Raw genomic sequence first — 25,393 nt, 5'->3', positions numbered from 1 at the left:
TGTCTTTAAGTCACAGTTGCAATATTCACACTTTTGATTTAGTCATCTCAAGGTTCTTCTCACTGCTGATCAGTGAGGTGTGCAATCTGTAGCATAGGCAGAAATCACAGTGTGGGGGGGCACAGAGAAGATCAGGTGGGCTTATCCCGTCCAAGACCATTCATACTTAATAGGTTCTGAAATGCATATGTTAATAGGCATTGGCAATTACAACTATATGTTACAGGTACAGGCTGGTACCCGTGGAGACAGAATATAATCTGTACTTGCCTGAATGCGGCACACTTTAATCATACAAGGCTTATACATCATCAGAGGTCATGTTACAGGCACCAAGACGGACATTAACAATATCGCACAGCCTGGCACGGCGGCCACATAGTCACACACACACACAGCTGACAGACACAGCAGCATCATTAATCATTAGCTATGGATAGAGGTACACCGGCACCAACATGCTCAGTAACGTTAAGGATGACACTTGAACATAGCCTGGCTCTGCAGCCACATAAACCACACACATGCAGCACACATACACATGTTCTGTGTTCCTGAATGTGTTGTAGCACTCCTTAATACACTCAGTCAGATCAATGCAATCTGTAACTGGAAGATTGCAAGCCGATAGTGGCGTAGTCACTCGTTTCAAACGTGTGGAATGTGACAAGTAGAAACACAAATTTTTTCATTTGCATTGGCTGAAGTAGAGAGTCAGCTTCAGGTTTTGTGTGGCTTTCAGAGAATTCAGCAAGGATCTCCAAAATTGGACCAAAAAGTGTCAAGACTTTATTTACTGCACTTGACCACGAGCTCCATCCAGACATCGCGGGATCTCTCTAGTTCCGAAGTCTGTTTCCCTGGCCGCAGCTGTTGTTGGATTTCCATAAAGCTAGCATGTCTATGCAGGTTGTTAATGACATCAAAAAATATTGACATGCCGGGGGACACCTTTGATGCTGTGCACGGGACAAGGCTTAGGCGAGGGAATTGCTATGCACATATATGGCGTGGGGAAAACGTTTTGTTTAAAATCATATGTACCTCTTATTTGTTGCCGGACATAAATGATGCCCCATCGAAACAAATCCAACACATAGTGCGAGGTCCAGCTGCACCGGCTCCAGCATGTGCAGGATCTTTGCTGATATAGCATTTCCGTTCATGTCTCCAGTCGCCACAAAACCCAGAGTCCTTTCCTTCAACATGCCTTTGTGTATGTACCTGATACAGACTGCCACAAGCTCTCGTTTTGATAAGTCTTTACACTCGTCTGACAAAATTGCATAGTACCTTTGTCTCGTCATGCAAATCCATCTTTATTTTGCAGATAAGTAACAATGCTGCAATTTCCAGTATCTCATTCTGGATGTCGGAGCTCATAAGTTTCCCGTTTCTAGGTAATTCCTCCAGTTGCTGTTTTATTTCTGGGTCATAATTAGAGATCAGTTGAAATAATTCCAGAAGTTGCCTCTGTTAAATACTTCTTCATTTCATGATGCCCACACAACGGGATATCTTGTTTTGCACAGAATAAAACGAGGTCTATTACAACCTTAATGAGCTCTCTATTCCTTTCCACAAATGCCCCGTTGATAGCATTGTTGTTCATCTTGTTGATGATATTTCCCCGTCCTGGCTGATGGCTTTGCTTGTATCCTTCAGTTCTGCCCTGTGCTGTAGCATGTGTCCCGCTACCCTCATGTTTAACACAAAATTGGGAAAGATGTTTCCTGTCTTTGAAGCCAGTTTTTATTAATCGGCCCTCAGTGGCCACATCAGGGAAATGGTGACATGCCTTACAAAATACAATGTCCATTGAAGTGCTGTACTCTGGCCATGAGAATCTTTCATACCACCGGGCAGAAAAACTACCAGCTTTGCCTGCTATAGTGGTCACTGGGAATGAATTATTTTTGGGCTGGGTTGCAGGTTCATCTATAGTGGACAAGTCTGAGGGGTCTTGTACTACGTTTTCAGTGCTGGGCTGAGCTGAGCCTGGAACAAATGAACACTAGTAAAATATGGTTTATATTAATTCCTGAGCATTTAAAATATTTAATTTTTTTGCTGAGTGTATGGCTGTAGGTACCTTTGCTTTGGCATGGAGGGGTGGATGTCGTTGGAGAATCAAGTGCTAAATCACACGCTGCTGCGGACAGGGAAAGGGCGGAATTAGCATCCACTTGGCAATTGTTGAGAAACTGGCACAGGAGTTTGTCTCTCCCCGCTGTTCCTTCTCACAATGTCTTCCCTTTAGAAACTTATGTAAACTGCCTGATTTTTTTTATTTTTTTTTTGAAACCTACAGTAGTAATAGTTCTCTGCTCCTCTGCAATGTGCAGGCTGTACACTGAGTGAAGGAGGAGCGGCTGCTCGTAATCTGGCATTTGCAAAATGCACTGCCACTCAAAAAATCTGACTTATCAAGAAGCAAGAAACAAGAATTGCTCTATTTTTATTGGTCATGTATTCAGATAATTGAAACAGTATTCATTGACTGCCATCACACTGGATGATCCAGCAAAAAGGGAAGCCTTCTGATTGGGTGGATCTGAGTGCCAAGTGGGTGGGCCCAGGCCCACCTAGGCCCACCCACAGCTACGCGTCTGTGTGCAATGTCACATGATGATTTATGTGTAAGCTTCTATGTGAATATTAGTAAATATGCACATGGGTATTTGCATGCATTAATTGGACCCCCTGGAGTTTGCCTACCAAGCAAACAGGTCAGTGGATGATGCAGTCATCATGGGACTGCACTACATCTTGCAACACCTCGACTCCCCAGGAACATACACAAGGGTCTTGTTTGTGGACTTCAGCTCAGTGTTCAACACTATCATCCCAGACATCCTCCACTCTAAACTCACCCAGCTCTCTGTACCAGCCCCCATTTGCCAGTGGATTAAAAACTTCCTGACACACAGCAGGTGAGGCTGGGGAAAATCCCATCCAGCACATGGACAATCAGCACTGGTGCTCCCCAGGGACGTGTGCTGTTTCCTCTGCTCTTCCCCCTGTACACAAATGACTGCATCTCAGGAGACCTGTTTGTTAAACTCCTTAAGTTTGAAGACGACACAACAATCATTGGCCTCATCTGGGACGGTGACGAGCATACAGACGGGAGGTTGAACAGCTGGCCCGCTAGTGCGGTCATAACAACCTGAAGCTGAACACGCTCAAAACAGTGGAGATGACAGTGGACTTCAGGAGGAGCCCCCCAACAACCCCCCCACCATACTCAACATCACTGTGTCTTCTGTGGAAACCTTCAGGTTTCTGGGATCCACAATCTCCCAGGACCTAATGTGGGCGTCCAACACAGACGCAATCATCAAAATGGCCCAGCAGAGGATGTACTTTCTTTGTCAGCTCAGGAGGTGTTGATTCAGTTCTACTCTGCAATAACCCAGTCTGTTCTCTGCACATCCATCACTGTCTGGTTTGGATCGGCCACCAAACAGGACAGGAATAGACTACAATGGAAAGTCAGAACTGGAGAGAAAATCACTGGTGCCAATCTGCCCTCCATTCAGGACTCATACTTCTCCGGAGTCAGGAATCGGGCAGGCAGCATCACTGGTGACCCATCACACTCTGTTCAAAACCTGTTCCAACTCCTTCCCTCTGGTAGGCGCTACAGAGTACTGTACGCCAAAACAACCAGACACAAGAACAGTTTCTTTCCACAGGCTGTCACTCTGATGAACACTTAACATTGTCATAATAAATATAAGCATACTGCATATACTGTATATAGTATGCATACATTCATATTCTGTCATGTCCACCTACCTCATGTGTATAAGTACACTGCTAACATATTTGTTCCAGCATCTTTGTGTTCTGCACCATTGCATCATTGCCTTCCTGTTTCACCTGTATATAGTCATTCCTTGTACATATTCCTGAAGATTGTTGTGTTGTTATTCTATGTAAGTACATTGAGAGCCACTAAACCAGAGTCAAATTCTGTGTATGCATAAACATACTAGGCCAAATAAAGATGATTCTGATTCTGATTCTAATTGATGTGTGTCTTTGCACATACATGTATGTACATTGTAGGTACAATGATTTGTGTGTGTGTGTGTGTGTGTGTGTGTGTGTGTGTGTGTGTGTGTGTGTGTGTGTGTGTGTGTGTGTGTGTGTGTGTGTGTGTGTGTGTGTGTGTGTGTGTGTGTGTGTGTGTGTGTGTGTGTGTGTGTATGCGTGTGTCTGTGTCTGTGTCTACAGGAAGCAAAGGAATCTCTTTGACCTGTGTGCTGACCCCATGTCGTGTGCTTGGAGTGTGTGTGACGCTGATGACCCTGGGAGCTATTGGAGCAGCAGTCTGGGCCGTAGGTCAGAGCACCCACATACACACACACGCACACACACGTGCGCGCGCGCACACACACACACACACACATAGACACACACACACACAATATCTCAGAGCACAGATTTTGATGGACTCTAGATCAAACTGGCTGCATCCATGAAGTTGTAATGCCATTCACAATATTTCAGCTAAACGATATGTAGGATGAGCTCAGTAGTGGTGGAGAAGCTCTTAACTCCCACAGATGATAAAAACTTGATGTTCAGTATGGAAGGGCTGTATAAATCTATGTTTTGTTTGTCACCCTCTACAGTTACTTACTGCACCATGGAGGAAGACACGGGATTGTATGATGGTGAGTAGCATTAAAGAGACTGACGGATTTAGGACTGATTCAGAGTGCCTTATCTATCTGCAGCCCTTGAAACAGTGAACTATTGAAGCTCATTTAAAGTCTGATATGTGTCATTATTATAAGCTTATTTAAAGTAATATGTGTCAGGTATGCACTTGGAAATGCTTTCTACAATTCAAGATAATGTTTCTAGTTGTAGGTATCATATCAATGAATTGGTCTTTTCTCACATCATCACTTCTCTTACCCTCCGTTCACACCATGGTCAACCTAGGTGATGGGTTGGCCACTTTTGAGACATTGTGGCTGGTGCCTGAGTTCCCGGCTTTTGTCTTTTGCGGCCACAAACATCCATTGTTCTGTTGAAGCAGAACGTTTATCGATGCAATGGTTGCCAGATCGGTAGGAAAAATAGTAGAATGTTTTCATGGGCAATGCCCACCAAAAGCTGAGCTTTGATGAACATTTTTAGGCCCGACAAAGTGGTTGACAGCTGGAAAGCTGATCAAATAGTCAGGCAGATTGGCTCAGTAGAGAAAGAATGGACTTTGGATGACTTGTTGTCCAAGTTCACTCTGGCGTGAACAGAGGGTTAGTCATAAACTACAAAATGTAGATTGGTCAATTAATAACACTGACGTTTGGATAATCGTTCATTGTGAAGACGGCGGTAAAAGAAAAAAAACTAATTTCCCCCATTCTTTTTAGTCCAGCTCAACTTTGCTGATGAGCGTTTCCAAGTCTTTGACTCTACGCAAAGGAGGTGGCGCCAGGTTTGCTCCTCTTCAGCCAATGAACTGCTAGCTAGCATCAGCTGTGAGGAAATGGGCTTTGTCAGGTGAGATTGTTTTAATAATTAGGAGATAAGAGTAATTTCACCAGCATGACTGTATGACTTTCATACAGCCTAGTAACGTGTTAGCAGGAATAACATTAGTGTGTGTTTGTTTCAGCGTGGTGAACTACTCCGTGGCATCGGTCGCAGAGGCCAATAGCGACGGAGGAGAATTCTTCTGCGTCAAACAAGAAGAGCTCAGTTATGGCAAGAAAATCAAAGACTCGTTGTTTCCATGGTAACGAACACCTGTTTCTCTGTTTCTATGCCAGATTCGAGTTGTAGATAGAGAGAGTTTGGCCCTTGCAGAATCCTAGTGTCACTCAACAAACAAAGACTATTACGGCCGTTTGGCTAGGGCTCAATTTACGCAGTTATTTTGGGTGTGTGAAATCACCTCTAGCAATCCAGTCCATTATCCGTGGGTCATTTGTCATGCATGTCAGCATGTCACTCGAAGTTAAAGTACAAGCCAAACCGGTATCGGTTACATTAATGAATAACTGATTTGACAAAATAAAGCCATACTAGCGGTACAGTACCGTATCAGTTGCTGACATGTGCGCTTAAACCACTGGCTATGATTCAACACCTTTTGACACAGGACTTAGAAATCTCTTGAAACTCTGGAGAGCTTTGTCTCACAACCCAATTCACAGCAACACCCATAGTATTTTAGTAGTTTTAGTACAAGGTACACCAATTTAGCGTTCTGAAAGAGTGAGGAAAGCAGTGTTTGTGTTCATTAGTGCAAATTTGCAAGGACGTGCCGCCGTTTCAGCTTTTTCTGGATGCCTGGATTCCCTGTTCCCAGTCATCTCCCTCACATCTCCTCGTTTTCTGTACCTTTCCGTGTCCTCTGCATCCGCCTGTGGCAGCTCCTGTCTCAATCTACCCCGTATGTCTGTGTCTTTACAGCAGTCTGTCTTCTCAGCCTATTGCCCTCTTTGTTTCTCTCGCTATCTGTCTTGCACCTGCCTGTGTACATAGAGTTGCCTGATTCGTAACTTGCACTCATCTTAAATTAAAAAGCCTTGTTGTTCAGTCTCACTGTGTTGCTTATGACCTTCTGTGTGCCTTTGTTTCAGTGACTGTGAGAGCAGGGAGGTGCTCACACTGTTGTGCCAAGGTAGGATCTGAGCATACACCTGTTTTACTGCTACTCTCTGGCACGCTGACACATCTATACACAAAACCCTGCTACCTTGCTTTCTTTCAGCGTTTTCTAACCTCTGACCTTTTTTTTATATGCTCACCCATCAAATCAATCATACTCATGTTTTTTCAGTCTTATGATCTCTTTTGTTTTTTGGATTGTTTCCCCCCCTTTTTCTCCGCAATTGCATCCGGCCAATTAATCCCAATATTCCGAGCTGTTCCACCCCCTCTGCCAATCTGGGGAGGGCTGCAGACTACCACATGCCTCCTCCGATACATGTGGAGTTGTCAGTTGCTTCTTTTCACCTGACAGTGAGGAGTTTCACCAGGGGAACTTAGCACATGGGAGCATCACACTATTCCCCTCAGTTCCCCCTCTACCCCGAACAGGTGCCCCGACTGACCAGAGGAGGCGCTAGTGCAGTGACCAAGACACATACCCACATCTGGCTTCCCACCCGCAGACACAGCCAATTGTGTCTGTAGGGACGCCCAACCAAGCCAGAGGTAACACGGGAATTCGATCCGGTGATCCCCATGTTGGTAGACAACAAAATAGACCGCTACGCTTCCTGGACACCCCATGATGATCTCTCTTTAATGGATTTCTCTCCAACTACAACTGAGTGCATCCAATCCCTCTGTCTGTCTACCTCTCTTACCCCACATTTACACAGCCAGTCGTCTCTCTTTTTGCAGTTTTTTTTTCTTGCTCTTGTTCTCTTTTTCTTTGTTCTGCCCCTCATGCCCCCATTTCCTCCAGCTACTGTACGCTGCACTCAACTCAACCCTCTGCTTTCCTCTTATTTGTTGCACTGCAGGAGACAAAATTACATTTCATTACATTACAGTCATTTAGCTGACGCTTTTATCCAAAGCAACTCACAATAAGTGCATTTAACGTGGGAAATCAGGAGAACTACTAGTCATCAGATGTCATAAGTGCATCTAAACAAGCATCTAAGAGCAAAACCAGTGCTAAAGTAAAAGCGCAAGAAAGAGGTTTTTTTTTGTTTTTTTGTTTTTTTTAAATGAGTGAATACAATAAGTGCTAAGAACAAGTAACAAGGTAGTAGTTCTTGAAGAGGTGAGTTTTCAACCTGCGCCGAAAGATGGGCAGCGACTCCGCTGTCCTGACATCAGTGGGGAGTTCATTCCACCACTGTGGGGCCAGGACAGAAAAGAGCTGTAACCGGGTCACTCAGCAGCAAGGGCCTCTGAGCAATGGGGCAACCAGGCGTCCCGAGGCAGCAGAGCAAAGTGGTCGGGTGGGGGTGTAGGGCTTGACCATGGCCTGGAGATAGGAAGGAGCTGTTCCTTTCACTGCTCTGTAGGCTAGCACCAGTCTTAAACTGGATGCGAGCAGCTACAAATTTAAGAAAAACCCTTAAACGAGCAAAATAATCTTCCAGCGCAGTAAGATGGTTCAACTGGGAAAGATTTCTTAAAACAGGGTAAAGTCCCGTAGATACCTGAAGGACCATCCATCTTGAAACGAGTTGCACTGCTTTGATATTAAGATGTTTTGGTATAGCTTAAGTTTAATCATGCAATTATCGCACAAAATCCACTAGGGACGTAATGAAATATTGATATACTGAATGTTGATCAACATGTTGTTATATCGAGAAGATCTTGAGGCGTCTATACACTAAAGGTACAGTAAAACCTAATGTTTAGAGGTCCCATTTTCTATTAATTTGATTTTGTGATATAATACATCTGGTGACCACATGGTGGCAACATTACATTCTGCTGCCGCCTGCTTACCGCCCCTAAATCTGTCGATTTGCCTAAACTGGCAAACAATATATTTAGATAGAAACAAAACAAAGCACTTGACTTGTGGGGCAAAATGGGATGCCCAATTTATTTTCATAACACATTTGCATCACATTATTGTTCGAACCCTGGGGTAGTCCAACCTTAGGGGTAGTCCCGGGTCGTCCTCTGTGGGGAGTTTGCATGTTCTCCTCGTGTCTGCGTGGGTTTCCTCCGGGTGCTCCGGTTTCCTTCCACAGTTCAAAGACATGTAGGTCACAGGTGAATCAGCCATACTAAATTGTCCCTAGGTGTGTGTGTCGGCCCTGTGATGGACTGATGGCCTGTCCAGGGTGTTTACCCGCCTGCCACCCAATGACTGGGATAGGCTCCAGCATCCCGCAACCCCGAATTCAGATAAGCGGCTTGGATAATGGATGGATGGATGGATGGATGGATGGATGGATGGATGGATGGATGGATTGATACTTGAAGGAGGCCTAAAACAACTTAAATCAGTTTTGCACAAAAAAGTTCTCTTATTTCACTTTTAAAATGCTTCTTTTAAGATGAAATAATTAAGTTTGATTACGAAGATAAATAAACCATGCTAAATAATCATACATAGTTAATGTATTTGTATAGCCCATTACCACAAATTACAAATTTGCCTCAGTGGGCTTTAAATACATACTCAGTTCACGATGAGCAAATATTTCTTGAAGCAAGATAAAAAGATATTTCTGAGTGATTTTCTGACGACTGTCAAATATATCATTTTTGCCATGTAGTTTTACACTGGCTCGTTTCTCTCTCTTTCTCTCCTCTTTCCCTCCACAGATTGTGGTAGGCGTAGTCTGACCGAGGACCGTATAGTTGGTGGTGTGGATGCCAGGCAGGGTAGCTGGCCTTGGCAGGTCAGCTTACAGTACGATGGGGTTCATCAATGTGGAGGATCGATCATCTCAAATCGCTGGATTGTCTCCGCAGCACACTGTTTCCCTGGGTCAGTGATAAGTGATCACATTTACACAGAAACTAGAAAATCTGACTTTAAATAGTTTGATGGACAAACTGGAGCATTTCATTTTCTGTATTAAACTACAAAAGCCAGGTTTCAAGTTATTTATTCCAGTGTGGGATGCATGAGGAGATTAGGTTGGAGATCACGAAAGGTTAAAAGTCAGATTACACATGGAGTCTCAGACACATACTCAAATAAACCTTTTTTTTCCCATTTTTCTCCCCAATTGTACTTGGCCAATTACCCCACTCTTCTGAGCCATCCCGGTTGCTGCTTCACCCCCTCTGCCGATCCGGGTAGGGCTGCTGGCTACCATATGCTTCCTCCAATACATGTGGAGTCGCCAGCTGCTTCTTTTCACCTGACAGTGAGGAGTTTCGCCGGGGGGGGGGTAGTGCATGGGAGGATCACGCTATTCCCCCCAGTTCCCCCTCCCCCCCAAAACAGGTGCCCCGACTGACCAGAGGAGGCACTAGTGCAGTGACCAGGACACATACCCACATCCGGCTTCCCACCTGCAGACACGGCCAATTGTGTCTGTAGGTACGCCTGACCAAGCCGGAGGTAACACGAGGATTTGAACTGGCGATCCCCGTGTTGGTAGGCAATGGAATAGACCGCTATGCCACCTGGATGCTCCTAATAATCCTCTTTTTAAATAGTATACCAAGAAGGCACTTTTTTTTTTTTTGCAATTGTTTCTCGTAGACAAGTGAAGAAAGTATTGTATAGTACATCTAAATTTATGAAGACTGCAGACACAAATGCACTATACAAACACTTGCATGGACACATGCTTAACATAGTCATATGTACCTTTATGTACAGGCAGTCTTGCTGAAAAACATACCAAAAAAAAATAAAAAATTACAGTTTCATACAGTTTGTGAGTACCAAATAGTCTTACAAAACCTTTTCATTCAGAACAACTCATAAATTGGAGAAATATGAGAAAATATAATATATTGCATTAGAACCGCAATATGCGATGAATGTTTGTTAATAGAAAACCTAGAAAGCAGGAATTCCCCATGCAGCATATAGTAGAAGCATTCATCACATATTGCGGTGAATGCTTCTATATGCAATATGGGGAATTTTTATTGAGCCCCGTAGCATAATTTGCCTACGGGGATCAATAAAGTATCTCGAAATAAAAATTAAAAAAAGAAGCAGGTCAATACAAGCAGGTGAGATGAGGCCTAGCAGACATTGCAGCAGCAGCAGCAGCAGCAAAGACAGCAATGAGCACCAGAAAGTAGTTGTTTCTTTGTTTTCAGCAGGGATGGTTATGGCTGGTGTATGGGGAATACGTGGCCAACTAGTTCAGCTGTCAGCAAGAGTTTCCTGACTGAACTTACCCCCACCCCCCAAAAAGGAAACTAGATATTAACATGGTCCCTTACAATGAATCAGGCTCAGAAATGAACACAGATGTGTTCATTGCAGTAGGGGTAATTTTGAGCATCTCATACTGATGACATTGCTGATAAACAAATGTGACGTCAAGCAAATGAGAAAAATTCTGAACATTTGAGGGACGTGAGCCATTAATAAGTAGGTGGGTCAATATGTAGCTTTTGACAGAATAAAATCACGATGCCGGGTCACAGACACTAGTTATTACCATAGACATTTCCTGTAAGCATGTTCGGAAAGTCTATGTGAATTGATGTGTTTGGGTCAGGTTGAGTTTTGAATACTTGTTTAATATATCGCTACACCTCCCTCTCTTCTTCTCTCACTGGCTAGGCGGTACCGCGATGTAACGAGATGGCGAGTGCTAATGGGTTCCGTCTATAATAAACTGGTCAACGCCAAAGTAGCAGAGGTGAAGACCATTGTCTACCACAGCAGCTACCTGCCCTTCGTAGACGCCAACATCGATGACAACAGCAGAGACATCGCCGTATTGGCCCTCTCTCAACCTCTCCTTTTCACCGGTAGGAAACACAGGTGGATATTTGTTGAAAGCCCTGTGCTTTTGACACACACACAATGCGTGGCAGAGACATGCAACGTGGGTTCAGTACAGGCACGCGGAAACGTCACACAGACGAGCACACATTGATTGCTGGGTGATGATGATGATGATGATGATGATGATGATGATGATGAGTGATATGGGGCAATGAGAGAGAGAGAGAGAGAGAGAGAGAGAGAGAGAGAGAGAGAGAGTCAGTCAGTCATGTGGAAATTCCCAGCTTCAGGTTTCATCTTTCACCCAAGACAAAGGTCCTTTTTAATTTAAATAATGATATCAGGATGTCACAGGAAGGAACTACCTCTTCCCTCCAGCTGTCCCTTTCTCCCTTTCCTGGACTCCCAAAGACAGCAGAAAGTACTAGATTTTTTTTTTGTTTTGGCAGAAAGTACTTTTGTACTGAAACATTAACATGAACATGAATGAGGGAGACACGATGACTTCCAAAAGATTCTTCTGTCATCTCTAAATAGACACATCGAAAGACTTAAGGACTCTTAACTAATTATTTATTCTTACATATCCTTTGATATATTCCTTACAGCATGTCCCTGTCCCTTACATCGCTGTCCCTTATATCCGACAGGGACCCTTATATCCTTTACGTAGGTGGCAGGGTGGCTCTATGGTTAGCGCAGTCGCCTCACAGCAAGAAGGTCCTGGGTTCGAACCCCGGGGTTGTCCAACCTTGGGGGTCATCCCGTGTGGAGTTTGCATGTTCTCCCCGTGTCTGCGGTGGGTTTTCTCCGGATGCTCTGGTTTCCCCCACCATCAAAAAGACATGCATGTTAGGGTTAATACTCCTGTCTATGCCCCTGACCGAGGCACGGCAAGACGAACTGGAGTTGGTCCCCGGGTGCTGCACAGCAGCTGCCCACCGCTCCTAGCTACACAGCATGGATGGGTTCAATGCAGAACGTAATTGCCCCATGGGGATCAATAAAGCATCTCAAAATAAAAAAAAAATTTTTGGTAACACTTTAGTATGGGGAACGTAGTCACCATTAATTAGGTGCTTATTAGCATGCAAATTAGCAACATATTGGCTCTTAATTGGTCATTATTACGTACTCATTAATGCCTTATTCTGCATGGCCTTATTATACAACCAGTAAGCCATTAACTACGAGTTTTCCCTCTATAACCTCAGAATTATTGCTTATTAGTAGTACCATCTCAATATGCTTTGCTTAGTATGGACTTTATAAGGTGGTAGTACCACAAGAAGAGTTATTCTCCCTTACTAACACTTAATGAATATGGTCTGCTCTTACATAACAAAACACAAAACTACAAGTGTTAATAGTGTTAAATTACTGTAAATTAAGGTTTTGTTACTTAGAATATGTTCCCCATACTAAAGTGACATCTTGATCATTACTAATTCACTAGTAATTAAGTTTTTTTATGTTCCCCATACTAAAGTGTTTCCAAAATTTTAAAAAGGGAGGAGCAAGTGAGGAACCAAAGGCACTATATGGTTACACTGAAACACAAGTCTCAGTTTTAGTGGGCACAGATTTTATATTAGGATTTGTGTCTATATAGAAAACAGAACATTAACTGACTTTTTGTCCCTGCCTAGTAATGAGGTGCTAACCAACTTTTGTTGATCTTTTATGGCTGCACGTATCTTGCCCGAGATTTTGCACAGGTTGAAAGGATGGAGGAGATCACAGATGATCACTTATGATTTATTTACAATTCATTTCAATCTATTTACAATAATCAAATTCCAGCACTGCTATAGGAATTGTCTGGATGTTCCGCTTTTGAAACATTTCTTAGCAAGTGTGAAAAGTGTCTTAAGATAGCGCTTAGCATTGATCACATGACACAAACTCTAGCAACACCATTACCGTTGTATCGCCGGGGTTGTATGGCAGCTGCTGTTGTAGTCAGCATCTGACATCTAGTGTTGAGCGTTGTAATTACAGTCACAGCATCCCATTGACTGTGGTGAAAATAAAGAAGGCAATATGTAGTCTAAACAGGAACTGACCCTTGATTATACAGTGATGTTTTCACAATTCTTTATGGTCAGAGTCACTGGAAATCACGTGGCATTCACCACATATTACGAATGCACTTCATTTTCACTTTCTCTTCCTCTTTTTTGTGTGGATCACGGTCAAATATTTCTTGTATGTGTGTGTGTGTGTGTGTGTGAGTGAGAGAGAGAATGTATGTATATGTGTAAATGCATGGGTGCCTTGCCATTGGTGTATACGTATGTGTGTGTGTGTGTGTGAGAGAGAGCATGTATGTATCTGTGTAAATGCATGGGTGCCTTGCCATTGGTGTATACGTATGTGTGTGTGAGAGAGAGCATGTATGTATCTGTGTAAATGCATGGATGCCTTGCCATTGGTGTATACGTATGTATTCATCTGCACCTCTGCTTGCGTGTTTGTGCGTGTTTTCATGATTGTTGTGTATGTGTGTGTGTGTGTGTGTGTGTGTGTGTAGAATACATCCAGCCTGTTTGCCTGCCAGCATATGGTCAGAGACTAATAGATGGACAGATGGGAACAATAACAGGCTGGGGAAATGTGGGCTACTACGGTGAGTCTATATGTCTATACATGAGTCATTTTTTACTATTCGACTCATATCGTTTTGGTTACAGATAATGATTATAAAATTAGAAAGTAATTAGGGCATCCGGGTGGCGTGGCGGTCTATTCTGTTGCTTACCAACACAGGGATCGTCGGTTCGAATCCCTGTATTACCTCCGGCTTGGTCAGGCGTCCCTACAGACAATTGGCTGTGTCTGCGGGTGGGGAAGCCGGATGTGGGTATGTGTCCTGGTCGCTGTCCTAGCACCTCCTCTGGCCGGTTGGGGCACCTGTTCAAGGGGGAGGGGGGACTGGGGGGAATTGCATGATCCTCCCACGCGCTACGTCCCCCTGGTGAAACTCCTCACTGTCAGGTGAAAAGAAGCGGCTGGCAACTCCACATGTATCGGAGGAGACGTGGTAGTCTGCAGCCCTCCCCAGATTGGCAGAGATGGCGGAGCAGCGACCAGGCTGGCTCGAAAGAGTGGGGTAATTGGCCAGATACAATTGGGGAGGAAAAGGGGGCGGGGGGGTAGAATTAAAGCGCAATGAAACCCTAAATCACAATTTTTAGCTTTAGACATGTCCAAATTACTTCTATCTGATGAAACTAATAAAATACAACAAACAATGAATATAATATTAATAATGATGATGAGTTTAATGTTTTCATTTTAAGATTTATGAGCAAACTTCATCAAGCCCAACATCACAAATTACAAATTTAATTACACATTTAAAATAATAAAAGATGTAATTTTCCTGCCACCTTCCCTTGTAATTGTTCCATCCAACTGGTGATGTAATACTGAACATTTCAAGGAAGTCTGACATCAGTCGGCAGAACCTAAAAAAACTGTACAAACGGTAAGAATCCAAAGATTCATCTCTACACCCCTCCATCCCCCAAATCCTCATCTTTCAAAGTACCTGCAGGGAAAGACACGATCTAAAACCTGAAATAACATTATCTTTCATAGAGTTCTTTAAGCTGTTTTTATTTCTTCTGCTTTCAGTGTGGTTAAACATTAAAGCAGAATTCAATAAAAGATCACAGCAGTGATTTACTCGTCCTGTTCTCTTATGTATGACACGTTACTTTTGGTGCTGGTACACCATTTTCTCTTTGCGACCATCATGTTTGTGCTTCATACTTTGCATTTTCCAGTTGCTGGGCCAAAGTATTCACCGGGTTATTTGTCACATACTTCACGTACAAGCACAATGAGCAGTGAAATGCTTATTGGCAAACTCTTGAGCACAATAAGTAAAACGTGCAACAAAAGGAAGTAAATGGGAATACAATTTAAAAAGTTGAAAATCCAAGGAGTATACAGAAGGTATATTCTGGTAAATATCTATATACAAATGTGCTAATAGTCTGTATGAAGCAAGGTGTCAGGGGACAGTGACAGTTGTGACAGTTCTGACTGCAGAGGTGTAAAAACCAGGTCCATAACGTAAATGTCCAAACCATGTATTTGCTCCAACCATGTTACTAAACCAGCTGATTTCATTAGCTAGTTTTCCCTAACTAGTTGAGGAGTAGTGTTGACTAGAATCTGCTGGTGTAGTGCATGAGTGGAGCAAATACATGCTTTGGACTTCTACTTTCTGGACCTGGTTTTTACACTGGTTCTGAGTAATGTCTACACAATATACATGGTGTAAGATATTAACGTTATTGTTATTTGGTGTTTAGTGTCCTTACGGCCCGGGGAAAGAAGCTCCTTCTGGGTCTCTCTGTGTTGGCCTTGTGGCTGCGGAGGTTTCTGCCTGACCACAGTGGCTGAAAAAGCCCATTATTGGGATAATAAGGGGCAGCCCCCACTCTGCGTACCTCAGCATTGACCCTTGCATACTCTGCAGCAGAATACGGTGCCTTGTCTGATCCAGGTCATCCCATACATACCATGTGGAGGCCCAGCTCAACACAACCGTGCGAATCATAACTGGGACGATTCGCTCAACACCACTTCCCTGGCTCCCTGTTCTATCCAACATAACACCCCCCCACCCCCCCACATATCCGATGAGTTGCACTTACTCAAAGGATGCTCCAAAAGGTCAAAGATTGCCTCCATCTACCAATCCATGCAAACATCTTTAATCCACCTATGGCCCATCTCCCATCCAGACAACCGATTTGGATGTTTACCCCACCAGCGGACTTTACCACCCAATTTGCTTGGGAAAAGGAATGGGAGTCCAAGGATGCCCCAGACAAACATCTGGTGACAGACCCCTCTCAATGGGTCCCTGGCACCAACCTCCCAAGGAGACAGTGGTAACCCCTCGACAAAGTCAGAACCGGTCACGGCCCCTGCTTGGCCACAGTCTTTTCCAGTGGGACAGCAGCCCAAGCCCACTGTGTGCTTGTGGAGAGGAACAAACATCACTGAAGCTTGACCTCCAAAGACTAAAAGGAGGACTAGTCACCCTACATACAGCAGATCAGGAGGCCACTGCCTGGCTCGAGGACTTTGTATTCGCTAAATAGCTAAATTGGGATGATGGAGATCCATAATAATCCTTCTAGCCCCGGTCCTGCACTGCCTGGTGTAGAAGTCCTCTAGGGGGGGTGAGCATAGTCCCGGCGGTACACTCAGCCGACCGCACCAGTAGTCAATGAATGACCACTACCGCTTCCACAATTACTACTACCACTCCCAACCTAACAACAGAACTTTCTTCCCTCCCAGGTCATTTGGCAGATGTTCTCCAGGAAGCAACTGTCCCCATCATCAGTGATGCTGTCTGCAACGCCCCCGATTACTATGACAACCAGATAACCACCAGTATGTTCTGTGCTGGCTTTGAGAAGGGAGGCATAGATGCTTGCCAGGTCAGTGTGTGTGTGTGTGTGTGGTTTTCTATCTTTTGTTGTACATTTGTTTGTGTTCATATGTTTGGGTTTATCGTTGAAGTAACATGTTGTCTGGTGTGTGATTTTGTGTGTGTGTGTGTGTGTGTGTGTGTGTGTGTGCGCGCGAGTGTGTGTTATCCACTTTATTTTATCAATTATTTTTGCTGCCTATGTGTTCACTTGCAATCTTAATGCTTGTGTGTGTCTGATGTATGCTTTTTTTCTTTAAACACTGTGTATGTCTATGTATGTACCTGAAATTTACCATTTATGAGTATTTGAGTTTGGTTTTTTTTAATTCATGTGCCCCCTACCTAAATCCACGTGACCACAGGGAGACAGCGGCGGCCCCTTTGTGGCAGAGGACTGCCTCTCAAAGACCAGCCGGTATCGTCTGTTGGGCGTGGTCAGCTGGGGGACAGGATGTGCAATGGCAAAGAAACCTGGCGTCTACACCAGAGTGTCCCGCTTCCTCCCCTGGATATCTACCGCCATGCGGGTGAGAGACAGGGAGAGACACACACGTGTACACACAACATCTCAACTCTCGGCATCTCGAGAGATTTCATCCCAATCTGCTGCTGTGGCCTCTGTGATACGAAGAGGACATGTTGGTTATACAGACACAGCTCGGACTCCTGACCCTTCGCCTGATCAGCCGACATATATCTACTAAATGGTCAAACTTTGATCCATTTTTGTGCAAAATATCTAAAAACAAAAGAGTTTTAGTTTGACATTTTAGACAAATAGAAATCAATACGATCGACGATATTGGATGGCAAAACAATATTTCCATCTGAAACACTGGAATTCTGATCGTGAACAGAAAAATTTCAGCTGGGTTCGATATTAGAATTGAAAAGCCAAGCCAGTATGAAATAATAATTCCCTGCTGTCGGAAATCACTCAAGTAAAAAGTAATAAAGTTTACTTTCAAAAAACAGTCTATAGCAACACGTATTTCACAGTTTAAGGTGTCCTGAAAAGCAGATGCATGACCACTAACATGGTATTATTTAGTCTACATCATATAATCAATAATCAATTCCTGAAAAGGCAGAATTACTTAAATGTGCATTGAAAACACAGGCAGAGATGTATGTCTCAATGCTCACTCAAATGTGTAAATGTTCACATCAGTATACAAAAGGTTGTTAGATGCTAGGGGTGTAACAATCCATCGTTGATCATTGAATCGATCCATCGATCAACAATCCAGTACCATCGATGCATATCTTTTTTTTTTTTTTGAATTTCCCCCCTTTTTATCCCCCCACTTGTATCCGGCCGATTACTCCACTCTTCCGAGCCGTCCCGGTCGCCGCTTCACCCCCTCTGCCAATTCGGGGAGGGCTGCAGACTACCACATGCCTCCTCCGATACATGTGGAGTTGCCAGCTGCTTCTTTTCACCTGACAGTGAGGAGTTTCGCCAGGGGGACGTAGCGCGTGGGAGGATCACGCTATTCCCCCCAGTTCCCCCTCCCCCCTGAACATGCGCCCCGACCGACTAGAGGAGGCGCTAGTGCAGCGACCAGGACACAAACCCACATTTGGCTTCCCACCCGCAGACACAGCCAATTGTTTCTGTAGGGACGCCTGATCAAGCCGTAGGTAACACAGGGATTTGAACCAGCGAAATTCATGTTGGTAGGCAAGGGAATAGACTGCTACGCTACCTGGATGCCATATCATCGTCTTTAAGATACACCTAGGATGTGAACATTTTAAAGCTCAATATCTGTAAACCACTGGGCGCACACAGATAAAACCTTTTAAACCCAATATGATGAAGCATAGATGTGCATGGTTTATGTTCATAACTGAAAGGTCATCAAGGCTTCAAAGTTAACGAATAAAACGCATTTGCTCTTAAACATGAGAAATCTGGCACTTAATAGTGAATAATAGGAGGTTTATTTTTATTCTTTTTATTAAACATACTAAATTGTTTCATTTTAATGTGTGGAAGAGCTCAGTAATAAAATTTTCAAATCATATTTTATTTGCTTTTTGTGAGTTGATGTCAATATAACTACTACTACTACTTTCGGCTGCTCCCGTTAGGGGTCGCCACAGCAGATCATCCGTTTCCATCCCTTCGTGTCCTCTGCATCTTCCTCTGTCACACCAGTCACCTGCATGTCCTCCCTCACCACATCTATAAACCTCCTCTTTGGCCTTCCTCTTCCCTGACAGCTCCATATTCAGCATCCTTCTCCCAATATACCCAGCATCTCTCCTCCACACATATCCAAGCCATCTCAAACTTGCCTCTCTTGCTTTGTCTCCAAACAGTCCAACTTAAGCGGTCCCTCTAATTTAATCGTTCCTAACCCTGTCCTTCTTCGTCACTCCCAATGAAAATCTTAGCATCTTCAACTCTGCCACCTCCAGATCTGCCTCCTGTCTTTTCCTCAGTGCCACTGTCTCCAAACCATATAACATAGCTGGTCTCACAACCATCTTGTAAACCTTCCCTTTAACTCTTCCTGGCACCCTTCTGTCGCAAACCACTCCTGACACTCTTCTCCACCCACTCCACTCTGCCTGCACTCTCTTCTTCACCTCTCTTCTGCACTCCCCGTTACTTTGGACAGTTGACCCCAAGTATTTAAACTCATACGCCTTCATCACCTCCACTCCTTGCATCCTCACCATTCCACTGTCCTCCCTCTGATTCACGCATAGGTATTCCGTCTTGCTCCTACTGACTTTCAGTCCTCTTCTCTCCAGTGCATATCTGCACCTCTCCAGGCTCTCCTCAACCTGCACCCTACTCTCGCTACAGATCACAATGTCATCCGCAAACATCATAGTCCATGGAGACTCCTGCCTGATCTCATCCGTCAACCTGTGAATGTGTTAAATGGGAATATGATATGGTATCATATCGATTGCAGGCCCCTGAATTGAATCGAATCGAAATCGTATCGTGGCAGACTTTGTGATATCAAAAAAAATCAAAGAATGGATATAATATCGTATTGTGATGAAACTTGTAATACACCCCTGTTAGATACAATGAGACACATCCAAATTGACTTCAAGCATTCACTCTGTCATTTCAGATGTGTTAAATCCTTTCCTCTGCGATCTCTCTTCCACAGAACTATCACAACTCACAGGGGGTTCACAAGATGGCTCGAACATGAGAGGAAGAGATTTCTACGTCTGTTTTTTTAATATTTCTACTCATGGAGGACTAACCAACAGTGTGAAGGGACTCGGCAGCAGTCTGCAGACGGTTGATTTGATGGGGGATGAAAGAGGAGCGCATCCCCTTTCACATCGCTGTTCCATGTTTCCCTCGCTACCCACAGATTCATATGAGGAGGTGTGAAAGAAAAACGCGATTTACCCTGCTAACCATCAACCTTGTTAAATTTATGGAAATTCACCTATTGTCCCATGCTGTCCTCAACTGTTGAGCGGCACAGCGCTCTGAAGAGTCAAAAGTCTTAAAGCTTGTGCAACGTACTATTCAATGAGAATTATACTAGGATTTTGATGATACATAACAGTAAGGTGCCAAAGAAAAGGAACTTATATTTGCATCTATTGAGTTTCTTTAAGCATGGTGATGCTGCGATACGTAAAGGGACATTTTTTTTTTGGGGGGGGGAGATATTTTCCAGCTGCAAACTACTTAGCAGATAAAACAGATGTGCCCTTTCTTATTTATATCTGTATCTGTGTAATCAGAACAATTACTTGCTTGCACATTTTTCTTTGGACAAATCCTGCAGTTGTTGTGGCAGGAATACAGCAAATGGACATATTACAGAGTGAGTTTTTACTTAATTCCCACCAAGACTGATATACTAAATAAGAGTATATAAAAAAAAGCACACACTAAAACCCTCTCAAATAAATTAACCTTCAAGGAAATGGAAGCTACAGTGTTGATGGGATAAATGTGGGACACAGACAAATTACTTTTAATGATAAAAGTATTTTCCTGACATTTCCAAAAAAACTTAAGAGAAAAGATTTTCTAGTACTACCAATTAAAAATCCAAAACATTTCCACACGAATAATATGGTGCAGTATGCATTTAATGCATACGGTTGTAAACTATTTTTTGGATATGAAGTTCTATTGCCATGAAGTCGTGCAAATACTAAATTTCATTTTTAATTCTGTCAACCTTACACAATGATTTTCATATTACTCTCAATCACGGGGTGACATGAATACTTTGGCATTCTCTCAGACTTACCAGTGACTTTAAGAGAAAGAAAAACGCCAAACTATACAATGCACAAACTCGCCATTTGCATGTTCTTTTTGCATGTGATGCACAACAGGAAGTGAATGTTGCTAAACAGACTTCAGAGGTGGATGGATTGAAAGGATAAGATGTCAGTGTATAAAAACCAAATATGGTTGATAGCTTTGATAACATCCCCTGGTGAGTTTCACTTTAACATTAAGGATAATTCTGTAAGGGTACACTACATTTCAATGTTTCGTATGTAAGCAGTAGGCTACCGTAGACGTTACCGCTACTGCTGAATACTGATAAATGGTCTGTCTTCAAAGGTGTCTATGGCTTGATTGTTTGACCAGCGAACTGATATTTTTGCTAACAGTTTCGACATGCAGTGAGATCAAGCAAGAAAACACCTCCTTGCCGTGTGTTGAGGATGAGCTGGCGAAGTTAAGACTCATTTAAATCAGTATTTGTTATGTTTTGTAAATATTGGACGCTGTCATTTTGTTTATGTAGATGTTTATGTTGGAGGTGTGACGGATCTTTTAATGATCCACGAGTAATGATGCGGAAGGGCGCAACGACGACCAAAATCACCTTCTTATTGAATCTAATTTTCACTACGTCACAAGTCAGAAAGAATCCCACTGTGTTTTTTTGCTGGATTTTTTATATATATATATATATATATATATATATATATTTCTGGTTTGTTCTTTCCTTACAGTGAGTGGCATGAAATACCCCATACCCCCTTAAAAAATAATGAATGTATGTACATTTCTATCAGTTATGATATTTACGAGATGAAACATTGTCACCGATTACACCGCTATTCACTGTAAAGTGTAAATTGTTGTATTGAACACTGTATTGAAATAAAGCCTTAATTTAATGGGTTTTGAGCCACCGTCATCGTCTATATAGTTGTGTTTACTTTAAAAAGTGCATTCACAACTAAAACAAGCAAGACTGAAATGTCCATGTTGTGGAGTTGGAAAACAACGAGACAGGAGACGTGAGAGTAGACGTAGTCGAGGTAGTTTACTAGCTCCAACTTAGCGTGTCATACATTCGACAACGACACTGAACCGGAAGCGGAAGTGCATTATCTGACCCCTCGCCTCTTCCCTTAAAGGTACACCGTCCTCTTAGGTGAATGTCTCTCGTTATATATATGTGGGTCACCACACAGGCCCCCCCAGAATTCACCTACACAAAACAATGCAAAACAGCAAAAGTGCAAGTCATGAACATAAAAATAGACTCTACAACAGAACAGTCAACGACATAGTGCAAAGTCACGGGGAAAACAGGTGACGAGTCGGGGGGCGGACCCTGCGGCCATAACGGCTGCGCTTCACAGGAGGGGAAACAGATGGGGCCGAAACCCGGGCCATAGGCGGGGCCGAAGCAGGAACAGAGGCAGGTGCCGGGGCCGACCTAGGAGGGCGCCCCCGCCGCGGGGGTAGGGCCAATTGCATTGGACCCCAATGTCCAAGTGAGCGGGCTTGAGACGGTCTATAGCGACCCGCTCCGGCCTGCCCCCCATGTCCACCACAAAGTTCTTATCCCCCGCCTCCAGGACGCGGAAGGGCCCGTCGTATGGGGGCTGCAGCGGGGACCGATGGCTGTCGTGCCTAATGAAGATGTACCTCGCCGATGGCAGATCCTTGGGGACGTAGGACCGGGGGAGGCAGTGTTGAGACATCGGAACGGGAGCGAAGGCACCGGCAGCGCTCCGGGACGAACTGAGGTGAGAGGCGGCCGACCAAGGAGCCGTAGCATCCGGAAGAAACTCCCCCGGAACCCGCAGGGGCTGGCCATACACCAGCTCAGCGGAGGAGGTCTGGAGGTCTTCCTTCGGGGCCGAACGCAGGCCGAGCATGACCCACGGGAGCCGGTCCATCCAGTCGCAGCCAGTGAGGCTTGCCCGCAGAGCGGCTTTCATGTCCCGATGGAACCGCTCACAAAGTCCGTTGCTCTGCGGGTTGTACGCCGTAGTGCGGTGGATCTTCACCCCCAGGTGCTCAGTGACCGCCGTCCAGAGCTCCGAGGTAAACTGGGAGCCCCGGTCGCTCGTGATGTCACCAGGCGTGCCGAAACGGGCCATCCAGCAGCCGATGAACGCCCGTGCTACCTCTGCTGCCGTCGTGGAGGACAAGGGAATAGCCTCTGGCCACCTGGTGGCCCTGTCCACAATAGTGAGGAGGAACGTATAACCACGGGAGGGGGGCAGGGGACCCACCAGGTCAACATTGACGTGGTCAAACCGCCTCTCTGGAACCACAAACGGCGCCAAAGGGGCCTTGGTATGGCGGTGCACCTTGGCGCGTTGGCACGCCACACACGAGCCAGCCCAGGCTCTAACATCCTTAAGGAGCCCAGGCCAAACGAACTTGACGCTCACCAGCTTGGTCGAGGCCTTCACTCCCGGGTGGGAAAGGCCGTGGACGGTGTCGAAAACTCGGCGCCGCCAGGAAGTAGGCACCAGGGGGCGCGGTTGACCGGTGGAGATGTCACAGAGGAGGGTGGTGTTGGCCGCGTCGAACGTCACGTCCTCCAGCCGTAGCGCCGTAGGGGTCGACCGGTAGTCTTGAACGGTCGCGTCCTTGGCTTGGTCCGCTGCCATAGCGGCGTAGTCGAGTCCCAAGTGAACGGCGTTAACAACCGCCCGTGAAAGGCAGTCGGCGACGAAGTTATTCTTGCCCGACACGTGTTGTATGTCCGTGGTAAACTCGGAAACCGCCGCGAGATGGCGCTGCTGACGCCCAGACCACGGTTCTGAGGTTTTGGCCATACAGAATGTCAGCGGTTTGTGGTCCACGAAAGCGGTGAACTGTCGGCCCTCCAATAGGAACCTAAAGTGTCTGGTTGCGAGGAAGAGACCCAGTAGTTCCCTATCAAAGGTGCTGTATTTGCGCTCGCTCTCACGGAGTTGTTTACTGAAGAACGCCAACGGCTGCCAGCCGCCCCCCCCCACCCACTGCTCACACACCGCCCCCACGGCGTAGTCGGAGGCATCCGTTGTAAGGGCTATGGGGGCGGCAGGCGACGGGTGAGCTAGCAGCGCAGCGTTGGCCAGCGCAGTCTTGGCGGCCACAAAAGCCTCGTCCATCCCCGAAGACCAGCCCAGCTCGCCCTTAGACTTCTTGCCCCGCAGGGCCTCATACAGGGGACGCATGATGTGGGCGGCACGGGGCAGGAAACGGTTATAAAAGTTCACCATGCCCAGGAATTCCTGCAGCGACTGTACAGTGCGGGGGCGGGGGAACATGGTGACAGCCTCAACCCTGGCAGGGAGGGGAACGGCCCCCTGTGGAGTGATGCGGTGCCCGAGGAAGGTGATGGACGACTCCCCGAACTGACACTTAGCTGGGTTGATGATGAGGCCGTGTTCGCTGAGCCTGTCGAACAGCTGTCTGAGGTGCGTCATGTGTTCCTCCGCCGACGCGCTGGCCACGAGGATGTCGTCTAAGTACACAAACAAAAATGGCATGTCGCGGAGCACAGAATCCATAAGGCGCTGAAACGTCTGCGCCGCCCCTTTAAGGCCGAAAGGCATACGTAAAAACTCAAAGAGCCCAAAGGGTGTGATGACAGCCGTTTTTGGGACATCCAGTGGGTGGACCGGCACTTGGTGATACCCCCGCACTAAGTCAATTTTGGAATAGCTGGCAGCACCCGCCAGGTGGGTAGAGAAATCTTGTATGTGCGGTATGGGGTACCGGTCGGGGGTCGTGGCATTGTTTAGGCGACGGTAGTCCCCGCACGGGCGCCAACCCCCGTCGGCCTTAGTAACCATGTGAAGAGGGGAAGCCCACGGGCTGTCAGAACGGCGGACAATGCCGAGGCGCTCCATAGTCGAAAACTCCTCCCTGGCTATTGCGAGCTTGGCCGAGTCGAGGCGTCGGGCCCGGGCGTAAACTGGGGGGCCCACTGTGGTGATATGATGTTCCACGCCGTGCTTGGCCACCGCCGAGGAGAAGGTGGGTGTGGTGAGCTCGGGGAAATTGGCGAGCAGGCGTTGGTATGGATCCCCGGTGGAGAGTGTGTTAGCGAGGCACTGCGCTCCAGCCCCCCCAAGCGTGCAGGGGTATGACGCAAAAGAGACGGCATCAATCACGCGAGTTTTTAACATCCACCAGCAGGCTGAAAGCACAGAGGAAATCCGCACCTAGGAGCGGGGTGGATACAGCAGCCATCACAAAGTCCCAGCCGAAACGTCGGCCGCCAAAACACACGTCCATATGTCTGATACCGTACGTCCGAATGGACGTGCCGTTGGCGGCGTCCATCTGG

At 45.5% G+C, this 25,393-nt stretch overlaps 1 protein-coding gene across 6 annotated transcripts in view; it reads left to right on the top strand.

The window, feature by feature from the left end:
• Positions 1 to 21,995, top strand: part of hpn (hepsin) — a 33,961-nt gene extending 11,966 nt beyond the window's left edge. For 2 of the 6 annotated variants that reach the window (XM_056286575.1, XM_056286576.1), the window contains 11 exons: positions 4,243 to 4,350; positions 4,644 to 4,685; positions 5,394 to 5,523; positions 5,639 to 5,758; positions 6,609 to 6,649; positions 9,280 to 9,445; positions 11,216 to 11,406; positions 13,917 to 14,012; positions 16,709 to 16,851; positions 17,207 to 17,371; positions 19,985 to 21,995. In XM_056286575.1, coding sequence (XP_056142550.1) covers positions 4,243 to 4,350; positions 4,644 to 4,685; positions 5,394 to 5,523; positions 5,639 to 5,758; positions 6,609 to 6,649; positions 9,280 to 9,445; positions 11,216 to 11,406; positions 13,917 to 14,012; positions 16,709 to 16,851; positions 17,207 to 17,371; positions 19,985 to 20,029 — 1,247 coding nt within the window. In that variant the 3' untranslated portion in view covers positions 20,030 to 21,995. Of the gene's footprint in view, positions 1 to 4,242; positions 4,351 to 4,643; positions 4,686 to 5,393; positions 5,524 to 5,638; positions 5,759 to 6,608; positions 6,650 to 9,279; positions 9,446 to 11,215; positions 11,420 to 13,916; positions 14,013 to 15,708; positions 16,588 to 16,708; positions 16,852 to 17,206; positions 17,372 to 19,984 lie in introns of those variants that run through there. The other 4 variants (XM_056286577.1, XR_008810744.1, XR_008810745.1 and 1 more) reach the window with 4 other exon arrangements.
• The last annotated feature ends 3,398 nt before the right edge of the window (positions 21,996 to 25,393 follow it).

Source organism: Lampris incognitus, chromosome 9 (assembly GCF_029633865.1).
Source record: "Lampris incognitus isolate fLamInc1 chromosome 9, fLamInc1.hap2, whole genome shotgun sequence".
Classification (NCBI taxonomy): domain Eukaryota; kingdom Metazoa; phylum Chordata; class Actinopteri; order Lampriformes; family Lampridae; genus Lampris; species Lampris incognitus.
This window is presented reverse-complemented; position numbering and strand designations above follow the sequence as displayed.